Source organism: Symphodus melops (assembly GCF_947650265.1).
Source record: "Symphodus melops genome assembly, chromosome: 10".
Classification (NCBI taxonomy): Eukaryota; Metazoa; Chordata; class Actinopteri; order Labriformes; family Labridae; genus Symphodus; species Symphodus melops.
In genome coordinates, this window is record NC_136700.1 from 11,020,217 (window position 1) to 11,032,323 (window position 12,107).

The 12,107-nt window shown below is 41.5% G+C and overlaps 1 protein-coding gene across 3 annotated transcripts in view; it reads left to right on the top strand.

Moving 5' to 3' along the window:
• Positions 1-6,792: 6,792 nt before the first annotated feature.
• The window catches only part of dock10 (dedicator of cytokinesis 10), a 59,275-nt gene continuing 53,960 nt past the window's right edge, over positions 6,793-12,107 (top strand). For all 3 annotated transcript variants that reach the window (XM_079354942.1, XM_079354947.1, XM_079354939.1), the window contains exon 1: positions 6,793-7,181. In XM_079354942.1, coding sequence (XP_079211068.1) covers positions 7,074-7,181 — 108 coding nt within the window. In that variant the 5' untranslated portion in view covers positions 6,793-7,073. The remainder of the gene's footprint in view (positions 7,182-12,107) is intronic.

The following is a 12,107-nucleotide window of genomic DNA, read 5'->3' on the forward strand; positions in this document are numbered from 1 at the left end:
TCTCTCTTCAGCAGTCTGCACCACTCCTCTCTCTCTCTCTCTCTCTCGCCCTGACACACAGGAATACTCACAGCTCCTGACTGAACCCCTGCTCAGTGTGTTTGGCCAGCTGCTAGAGCTTGGGCTTTTTGAGTCCACAAACTCTTTTTATATTCTCTCCATCTCCATAAACACACACACACACACACACACACACACACACACACACACGCACGCACGCACACGCACGCACACACACACAGACACACACACACACACACACACACACACACAGACACACACACACACGCACACACACACAAAAAGCATCTCTTCTCTCATTGCTGCCCAATACTGCTCTCTAGTGACTGAAAATATTCCTTCGTCTAACATTTGCTTTCAGACTTTAGAACCTTTGTTTTTTTGAATAAGTCCATACCACCATATGAGACAGGAGAGAAATTTAACAAACCTCCGAAATCCTTCCACATTAGTGCGTAAGAAAAAATAGATCTTGAGTCAAAATTGAAAAGCAACTTTTTTTTTCATGATCTATCGATTATTTGATTCTTTTCCTGGTAAAAACTGCCATGCTTCGTCACTGTGAGGATTTTCTTCACTGATTTGCCTTTAAACGTACATGACTATAATCTGCTTCTTCATTTTTATTTCTTTTCAGATAATTACATAAAAAACAGTAAGCTCCAGATGAGAGGGGCTGTTGGGAGTTTACGTTTCAGATATACCACATACTCAAAGTGTAATATGATCAGCACAGTATAGACTATTAATACTGATCATTAGTCTAGTCATGTCCCCCTTTTTATCCACTTATCAACAGACAAGAGAAACTTCGATTCAATAATGAAAGGAGTGATGTGCCGTCAGTCCACATGGGCGGTCGAAAGTTGATCCTCGCCACACGTTTGATTTTTTACAACCATGTGGTATCATTACGATTAGACACGAAGATAAAACGTGCGGTGTGTAAACGCCTGATAAATATTTTTTTGGGGGGGAAAAACTTTGACAGCTTTCATTTAGTCCCTTTTGTGTTGAAGCATGCGTCTGAATTATAGGCTTCATCATACGTCTGTGTAATGTTAGGCAGAGGGCCACACGCCGGGGAGTCATACTGTAATGACACACGTACATTGTCATGAGTGTGTGAGTGAGCGTCACTGGGATCAGCAGTGAGCCTGTTTGACTTGAATTTTTATATCAGAGTGGGTTTAACTGCCAATAGACCGCATTAGAAAGTACTAACATCTTATTACGGCGGCATCCAGTGGGAGCGAAGCGTCGCTCTCTGCCATTCCCTGGAATCCCAAGTGTGAGCATTTGATGTGCTGTTTGGAGCGAGCCTCTCAGAACCTGGAAAATGTGTCTGTTTCATCTCTCAATTACTGTCAGGGTTTGAAGTTCTGATGTTCTACCTTTATCTGTCACAATATGGCTCAAGTTTGTTGAAGTATTGGGTGGGTGGGTGGGGGGGGGTGGGGGTGGGGGGGGGTGGGGGGGGGGGGGGGGGGGGGGGGAGCCAAACGAGTCCTGAAAAGAGAGCGAAAGAGAGACACGCAAGCCCGGCAGCTGGTGCCGTTTCAAAGCCTGGCCAAGCCCTTAAAGATGAAATCCATTTTGTTTCAAGTTCCGCACCCAGCTCTCCTGATAAGGGCTCAAGGGGTGAGGAGGGAGAGAGAGAGAGAACGATGGAGGGAACGAGAGGGAGAGATAGAGAGAGAAATCTGTTTGATTTGTCAGAAGTTCTTTAATTTAATCTACAGCTGTCAGGATGCTGACGATCCAGACCTCATCGCTGCCTTTTATCTGCCTGATTTCACCCCAGGCACCAGACACTCTTCTCAAACTCAAACACACACACACACACACACACACACACACATATACACACAGAGTGTAAGAATGAGGTATAAGGGGGTATGAACACCATTCATTCATTAAACAACACAAAGAAAAGCTGGAAAGGAGGAGAAGAGAAGTAATAAAGAAAGGGCATGTCATCGAGTATCTGTGAGTGAATGGTGAGCTGAGAGTGACGGTTCAAGTTTCTGGTTGTTTTTTGTGAAACTTCAGCACATGAAAAGAAACAAAAAGGGTGAAGACAGAGAAAACAGCAGATGAGAGCCAGCTAAAATGTTACCCTGGGGCAGATATTTAGGGGCAATGTGAAGCTGAAAAGAGATATTTGTCAATGAAAACAATTAACCTTTCTTTAAAAGTCTTTTTTTTTGACAGAAATGTATTACTTTTTCTACCATGGGTCCTGGTGGGGGCGGGGTATTTATCACCATCCGACCTTAAAGAGTTAATTGTGCCGTACTACCCATCGAGAACATTACACTTCCAAAATGCAGGCCTGGTTGTGGCACAGTCTCTAAATCTACTATGAGAGATAGAGCCTTCAGTTATGAAGCGCTGCCTGATATTATTTGGCAGAATTCCTGTCCAACCTCACTTGTTTCAGGAATTATGTTGGCGAACAGAACCACTGTGTACATCTACTCAACCCATTACCACACATGGGAGGAATTGCATGAACGCCCGAGCTGTTTTTTTGAGTCTACAATAAATAAAAGAGAAGGGAAGGATAAGAAGCTAAATTGTATTCCTTTTTGGTTAATAACTTCTCAGAGAATTGGAAAAGTATTTCACACTTTCAAACCAAACGCCTTAACAGATCATTGCTCTTTCCAAAAGTCATTTGATCAGTTCCGGCTGAAATAATGCTTCACTTTCATTTGGCTCTAGTTTTTTTTTCTTTTTCGGTTGGGTCATTGAATGTTTGTGTTCAGTGCTTGGTTTGCTTGTGATTGTATTGTTTACTAATGTTGTGATTAATTGATCATATTTGTGTGCTGTTCTTGTTTTTCTGTCTTGTTTCAATTGGTTGGACCCCCTAGAAAAATAGTTGTTACTGCGAAGTAACGGGGACCCTATGTAAATAGTGCCTCGGCCGTAAGAGAAGTACGATTAAAAAAAAATGAATGAAATAAATAAAAATGACATCGTTTTTATTTTTTAAGGCCTTTGAAAAGCGGCCGTTCGGATTCACAGCTACTGACGTGTTTAGAATTTTAAAAAGTTTAACTTAAGCCATAAAGTCGATGATATTTACTTTCCTCCACAGTTGGAAGCCCATATGTTCAAATCTGTCGACCGTCCATATGTTATTTGTGAAAACTCTGCTTTCATTTTCTCCTTTTTTGCTTCTCACTCAACTTTTTAATATCGCTGCGTATTAGCTCCATCAAAGTCTCTCTCTCTGGTTGTATATCCACCGTCAGCTTGTCCTCTATTGGCAAAAACTCTTGTTTCCCATACTCTCTCAATCTTCCAAACGTCTAATCTCCTACACATCATATTACTTCTTTTAAATAATCTACTCGCACTGCAGCACAGTCCAACACACAGTTCTACTCTTTCCCGTTGGGAGGGGGGGCGCGTACTGCAGATGGACATACCAGTACCCTCCTTTTGTCTGTAATTGTGAGAGGAAATTAGAATTAGACGTTTGGTCAAAGCCTGACCTGCAGAAATGTGATCCCACTGCTCTCTGCAAGTTACAAATGGCCTTTTTCTTACTCTGTCCTCTAGATGGTCTTGAATTGAAGAACCTGTGAACACTGGAGAGTGCTATCTTGTTATTAAATCGAAGGATCTGACAAGAAAAATAGGCTGCCTAAAGCTGCACTGTGTCCAACCCCTGCCAGAGGAGGTCCAGCATTTCACTAACCCTCTTCACTCCCTTTTTTTTTTTTGTCTTGGCTGATCCATTTTCTCTTTTCCATATCCTGCATTTCACTTTCACCTCTCAGTTAACCTTTACTGTCAGCCGCACAGGGCCGGGATTAGAATAGAACTCACATTGTATTCATAACTGTTTGGCTGACGGATTTTGAGATAAATGTATCACTTATGAGTACACCAATACTTATTTCTTGGCCTTCTTCATTTCTGCTCCTTTGCCTCGATCCCTTCATTAAATCCATCCCTCCCCATCTGGCTGCCTCCGTTCCGTTACTCTGAGGTGAGTCGGGATGTCTGTCAGACCGCACAAGACTTTCTCTTGTGGCCAAATAGTGTTTCTATATTCTGTGGCCACTTTATTACACACATTAAAGTAACATGGATGAACGATTGCCCACAGAGTAGCAATGTTGGACGAGTAAATGAGCAAATTATTATGCTCTAGAACTGGATAAAAATAAAAAAGAGCCAAACTTGTGGGAGCTTCTGAAAGTAAAGCTCTTTCAGCTACAGTAATACATGGCACTTTGCAACTCACATGGACGAAAGCTTCACATAGCCTCCGAACATCACAACTGCAGCAGTTTTAACAGCATTAAAAATAACAATTAAATCAAAGATAACAGATGGAAAGCTGATACGGAGAACATAAAGTTGGTATCATAGAGCATGCAAAACCTCTGCTTCATAATATGGCCTCAACTAAAGTAGAGAAAGTCATGTTCACTTCTCAACTGTCCATTCTAATATCAGGACCACTTAAATATTACATGATCTGATTTGTTTGTCTATTGTTTTTCTCTTTTGCAGTGCTAAAGTTGTGAGCTGGACGGCATTCTTGTGGTTATGAAACAACAGATGAAACTTATGTGCACGAATATCACCGTGATGCTTTTTTGACTGTGAAGGTACTTATCGACATGCCTTATGTGTTAGTGCCACCCTGAGTTCATTTTGAGTATTGCACAGCTGTAGGGTTTATTGAGGTATGCAAACACTAATGCAACCTTGTCTTTCTATTATTTTGTCTATTATTGACACACATTGCAAGAATCTGGTTGTTAAGACGCCTGGCCTTTGCAACAACAACTCTATAAATAAAGCTTCTATCCCTGCCGTGCATCCACAGAGCAGTGGGAAATACAAGGCAATAAAAACATTGACAACTCTAAAAGGCAATGCTCTCATCAAACTGTATCAATGCATCAAACACATGACTTGTGTGTTCACTTAACTCTGCATTTAGGAGCCAATGATTCATCCAACTCATCCAAGTGGGGCAGTTATTGGCTCAGTGTTAGGGCCCTCAGACAGGAGCAAATGGGCAACCATCAGGCTAATGATTAAAAAATAAAAAGAATAATACAAAAGCTAACAATAGGCCTACTCAATAAGAAACCAGTCTATAAGCAAAGACAGCAAACAACAGAAGACATTGTAGTTATCAAAGAAACATTGCTAGGCTACTTTGCAGATGTATTAAAAGGTAATATAAAAAGGTAACCTTTATAACACCACAGCAAGGGGTTTAAAACATTAACCTACTAACCAAGGCCAAGTTAGATCAAAAAGAAAAGAAGAGTCACTCACCTTGTTTGTAGGAAGGTCCTGTTTTGAGAGAGATGTCGTTTTCATCTCACATTTTGAGACAATAACTGCAATAACATCATGGCCATTTGGTCGGTGTGTTTGTTGACATCTCTTCTAACACTGGATAAAAGTAGCTTGTATGAATGAGTTACACATCATGAAATAGGTTGCCGCTGAGCTAACTCCTCTCAGGTTGTAAGTTTAAATCACATTGTGTTTGTTTGGGGGGTTAAATAACTGATATTTCAGCCTGTTTAACTGCTTGGACAACTGTCCGTCGCTTCACTTCATTTATTACAAGCTTTAAATGGTGTCAGCTGGTCGTCAAAAGAATCAGCGAGAACTACACCAGAGGGGGCGCTGTTTCACCTTTTTAAGTAAATGATCGCAAACAAGGAAGAGACCTGCAAATTAACATACATTATGCCATTTTATTGTTGGTGACAACTAATTATAAGTTCTTGATTATTTGTTATACACTTAAAACCCGAGGGTCGTTGGTTCAAGTCCCTGGGTGAGGACCAATAGACTAAGTCTGTATATTCATATGGAGAGGTACCGGTTCACAAACTGCATCCTCCTCCATCAGTGATTGTCCTGTCCTGGGTGCATGTGTGTGCATTTCAACTCAGCATATCTCAAATAGAATGAATGACTTTCTCCTTGATGTTTTAATGACAGATATCTTCTAACGTCCACCTTTTTGCTGCAGAGCTGCATAATGTACACAAGAGGGAAGCAGAGCACCATAAAAACATTTTGACTATGTGAACGATGATAAAAAAAAGTATGGCCTATATGTATGATTTGATTTATGGTCCTTTTAGGAGCAAAACAGCATTTATAGAGCGTCATCGTCATAACATATCCCCAGGCTTCATGATAGCATGTCTATAAAAGCATTACATTCATGAAATACATGACGGAAAGGTCAGGTACAAATGGTTCGAGGGGGTTCAATTGGTTCTATGGGCTAACATGTCATAACCCTTCTTTACCACCACGCGTCGCTGTTGGCATATTTTCCCCCCTCATCCTGTAACCTCACTGTACATGCTGCTCCACTCTGTCTTGGTCGTGACCGGACTGTTGATGAGTATAGTTGACATTTCAGAGCTCCCCTTGAGATACATTATGTATACAGTGTAGCCTGAATCACCGTGGTCAAATCAATGTCAGCAGTTTAGCCTATTAGACTACTGTTGAATACTGGATGTAGGCCATCTGAAGGCTGCAAACACATTTGGACCCACATCGGAGAGGCTAAAAATGTATGTTAGTAATTAGTGAATAAAAGAAAAACACTATTTTCTCTGGTTAAAGTAACCAGAAATAGTAAACATAGCCTACACTGCAATTGATGAGTTATCCTTTTAAAATAAAAGCACAGCTCTTTGTCAATATTCCACCTTGTACGAGTTATAAAGAGTACTTTTATTTTTAAAGTCATAACCGGATGAAGTGCTTTTGATTGTGTCAGGTTTGATAGGACTTATTGCGCGCAGGCATCTCCACACTCCTTGCTTTGCGTGTATGGGCGGAAAGTGTGTGTGTGCGTGATGCGTTTGTGCGTGTGTGCACGTGGTTTGTGTGAGTGCGTGTATGTGTGTGTGTGTAAACACAGCTCGGTCGGCTCATGTTAGGAGCGAGGAGGACCAGGATCTGACTGACTGCAGCAGGAAAAGCAGCAGGCTGAATTGTGGGTAAAATACCGGGGGGACCGCTCAGATGAGGAGATGGCAGCCGAATCGACCCGGAGATTCACCAAGAACCTTCTGAAACCGGGGAGCGCGGCGGAGATCCGGCAGACAGCGTGCAATGCAGTCAGGCACTCTGCAGTGACGGTGAGTGGAGCCGGATGAATTATGGAAAAAAAAAGAAGAAAACTAGAAAAACACGGTGATAGTAAAAAAAAAAAAAAAATGCATCACCACCTGTGGGCCCAAGTTTTTTTTCCCTCATATTCGCTGTTGTGTGGGTTCAAAGCTTTACATCTGGAATGAATTAGGATCGCTATCATCCGTACCACTGCAGCTGACATTGACATTCATGTTGCATCTTTCCTTGCAATGGATGAGCTGAAATTGCACAGTTGCAGCGGTGCTGTTCAGTGTACGTGCCCATTGATCCTGCAGAAGAGAACAGTTCAACACGTTTAATACTGGAAAAAAATGCTGAGGAGACGATGAATTCCACCATGTTTTACCATAAAGAAAAATAACACGCTTATTGGCTTGTTATGTGGCTGTAAAGTAGCAGAGCCTATCATATCCCCATGTGGGTTGGAGTTTATTCCAGTGTGTCTGGGCTGAAGTGAATGAAATGCAGTTAAATAGCGGTCTGGTGGTTGTAGTATGATAGTGGGATGCGGCATGACTCGGGCAGCGGTTTGCATCTGCACAGCGGTGAACAAACAGCAGGAAAAAAAGATGGAGGGAGGAGCAGAGAGGGAGAAAAATTCGAGCACAGGGTTTGATTTACGACTAATTCTGTTATCATGCTGTTTAAATGTCGTGAATTGTGAAATGATGCTCTCGTGGGTGTGTCAGTCTGTATAATAAGAGGCTCTGATTGACACATAAGATAGTGGGAGGAGGGGGAATCTAGAGGGGGGAAAGCAGCCACCCTCTCTCTCTCACACACACACACACACACAAGGAGACGGATTTGTGTTGTGATGATGTCCTATTCATTCATACAGCAAAGGACAAATCCTCTACCTTTGCTTGTGTGAATGTGTGTGTTTGCGTGTCCATTCTGTAGAGATTAGCATAGAGAAAGGTCACTCCACTCCAGTCTATTTGCTGCTACATCCTCTTCACTCGGGTGTTTTAGTGTGTCAGTGGGACACAGCCATAACAGAGCATAGTGAGAATTGATTAGAATAAAGAGGGAAAATACTAACGTAAATCTTTTAAGGCATGGCAAATTGGATTAAAAAAGTCCAAAGGAGAAAATCTTTTTTTTTTTTTTCACATCTATCTCTCGCAGAAAAAAATAATCTAAAAGCGCTTTGTCAGCTAAGAAGGACAGAAAAAAAACAAAGCCCTAAGAGCTAAGGTTTACTGACAATATGCATTTGTCAAATGGAGTTCAACACAGTAGTGTTATTGATTCCCTTGTTGGATGTAGAAATTGACTTGTGGGTCACCTTGTGTTGGTATCATTTAGTACACGGATACACATGTTGCACTGCTGCAACAGCTCACTGAGCATCACGGCCTTGCCTTAAAGCCCTTCAGCAGGTCACACATTGAGCTTGCTGGTTTCTTAAAGCACAGGAATTACAAGAAAGTGACTAATTACAAAAAAGAAGTCATACACAGAAACAAATAGATGGAACTCAAGTACCTTCCCTCAACTCCAACCATTAACACCATGAATTACATTCTTTTTAGACAATCAGTTATACTTAGAAACATTTTTCAAACACCCTGTTTGGTGATGGCAGACAGTTGGCTCGTATCGCCCATAATCACAACTCTGCAGAATTTACCAGAACAACTAACCGCTTAATGACAAAGTGTGAAGTTGCGTTTCTCTGAGCGTGTGAACTGTAATGGAAACCATGTCTGTTACTTTGACATTCACCAGAACTTGCAAACCCCCCCCCCCCCCCCCCCCCCCCCCCCCCAAAAAAAAGAAAACCCAAATTGCAAGACAGAGGTTATATTCAATTCTAAGTAACAGGTCTGTGAAGATAGAGAATGTAGGAATGAGGATATTAAGCGAGAGGGCTAAGCTGTATAGAGCAGAGTAAGCATGTGTGTAAATGTGTGCACAGGCTTAGGTCAAGTGGGCGTGTAAATGTCCATAGGCGTTGTGAGCATTTGTGTGTATGTACGTTTTTTTGTGAATGTGTTAATGCATGGCCTTTGTTGGTAAAAGAAACCAGGTCAGCAGAATCAGGCCCTATGGCACAGAACTCAATGAAGCGTAGGCCTCTTTCTCTGTCTCCCATTGACCCCTCTCTCTTTTTCAAAGTGACCAGTTTTTTTTTCTCATTCAGATAATCCCCCCCTCCATTGACTTTTACTCCCCATCTTTTAATGCTTTAAAAATTAGTTTTCTATGGTAAAGTTCAGACACTGTTCTCTTCGGCCCCGCTGCTCTGCACGGTCGGGTTACTTCCGTTTCTGAAGCGTGTGCTTGTGTTTTCCAGAGTTTAGAGCATACATGATACCTGGTAAATCCCCCCGGTGAGAGCTGCATTTCTCCTGTGATGAAGTGCTCTGTGAAAGCAATCATAGCTCTCTGACTCCTTCACTGTTTCTCACAGTGGTCAGCCCACCCGTCCTCAGAAATACATGCAGCTTGGAAGGGTAGACGATCCAAGAATGAAGGATGTAACGTTGGTTGAGGTTTTCTTTTTATTAGTTTGTTGCGTCAGTCAACATGGTGCCTTTTCCATACACATTGATATTCAAAGACGTTAAATGTAAAACACAGAGGCAAGAGGAGAGCTCATGCTTAAAGGGTTGCAGAAAATTCACATTGAGACATATCACTGCTTATTATTGGCTCAAGAATAACTGTGTTCATTTTGCCTCCCAGCAAAAGTGAGCAGCCGATGTAGACACAAGTGTCTTTCTTGTTGTGACTCCGGCTGCCTGCTGGGATGAACCACATGTCATGCCATGCCTGGAGGATGCCAGCAACACTCACCACACAGCCAGAGACAGGGGCAAACTTGCCCACCCTGGCACCCCTCTGCAGCTTAGGGTTTATTTGCCCATTAGCACAGTGAGGCCTGTATGCAATCTCCCGTCCTGTTTGCTGGAGGCCATCTGCATGCTCTTGCATTTTCCACACCATATCCTAATGTTTGGTGCGGGATCAGATCGGTCCTTTCTGCTCTTTGGCACCAGATAACGCCACCCCTTGCACTTGGCATCCTCAGTGCCCTTATGGTACTAGCTTAATGCCTGATTACATATTGGCTATTTAACCCAAGTTTCCAGGCTTTAGCTGGGAATTTGTTTTCCAATCAGAGATATGGTCCTGCAATCCTATAAAGTGAAGGAATGTAGTTTTATAACCATTATATCGTTGTTGTTTTTTACTGATTGCACTTATTTGCTCCTAGTCACATTATTATTGGTGCTGCTGTTTGTAACCGCATTTCAAGGCATGAATAAAGATTAACTTCTATGATTGCAAGGTTGTTGTTTTTTTTTTGGCTTATCCATGCTGCTTTCGAATGTGGAGGAATCTGCCAATCATCTTGTCAATTCATTGATTTCTACACTTCCTGGTTATAGATTGCTGCCGAGGTTAAAGGTTAGGAAAATGTTAAAATGCTCATCAGAACTTTGAGTTCTCTGAGGAATGCCCTTCATTTGTATTGTAAATAGAACATTTAACACAATAAATCAACATTAAGATAATAACATTATGATTAGAGACACTATTGTCACAAATCTCGTCTGTTAACAAAATGATCATTCAGAGTATTATTTCAATGAAACTTTAATTATTTTTGAGTATTTTTCTCACCTCTGCAACAAAACAATCACGTTACATTCCAAATGATTACATGCAAGGGAAAGATCCAATCTTTGAAAACAAAGCACATTTGGAAACTGGCTGACTGAATTAAAGTTATGTGGTTTATAGTTAATGAGCTTAAATGTGCAGAAACTTTTTAGCGTTGTTTGTTTTTTTAAAACACTGGTTCACCTCCATTCTTTCTATGTGCATGCTCATGCTTTCCTGTACAAGCCATCTGAGTGCAATCAGTGTATGTGTTCATTTTAAACACTGAATGTTCTTAAATAAAATACAAAATACAAATATAAATAAATACCTTTTATTTCTCATCTTTTTTTTTCTCAATTTTCAGCTTTATACCATTAAAAGAAATCTCATACCACTTCACACTTTATGGGAAAAAAAAACAAAGAAAGAGAATTTGATATTTCAGATCTGCTTTCTTCTCTTCTCCTCTCTCTGGAGATTGGACTGTGTTTTATCCTGTCTCATTTCGTTAGCTTAATTCTCTCTGCTTTGTCTTAACCTGCATGTACAGCAGCCTTTATTTCTTTGTCTTCTGGGCTTATTCAAGCCATGGTCTATGGCTATGTGTCTGCTTTTCTAGTAAAATATCTCTTCTAGGCATGTCTGTCTGTCTGTCTGGAGCTGAAATGTGTGTCAGACAGTGTGGGGTCGCAACTGGGGTGAGTAAGGAGGGGGGGGTGTTTAGGTTTTCCCAGCATGCCCCAGTGATATGTTGCGGGTGCAGAGGGGTGGTTTGGAGACATGCTGTCAGTCTGACTCGAGTTCTCTCACATCATGCGCACTGCCAGGGTTGGACTGTTTATGATGGCTGAACTGTCCAGCATGAATAGTGTGCAAACGGGCCTGTGTGTAAATCTTGTAGCATGCACATTGGTTCGTGCTTGCTTGCTTGAGTCAGGGTTAATTTGATCACAGTGCGCTGCTCAGTTTCAAGAAGAAGGTTGTTGTCTAATCAGATGTTGGCAGGAAAAAAAACCCTCAACTAATATGCCCATCTCATGCAAGTTAGTCAAACTTATAATGCAGCAAACCAATTCTCCCACAGGAGAAATGCTGGTTAGATTAGCTGTAATAATTAGCCAACTCTCCTCACGGCTCTCTCTGTTACCACGGCAACAGAGAAAGGTCAATTAGGATGGAATTCTAACAGGAAGTGCTCCTATCTCTCTCTCTGCATATTTTCACTTTTGTCCCCCTCTTGTATTTCTCATTTCATCTCATCTGCTGCACCTCTTTTCCCACACTACATTAGG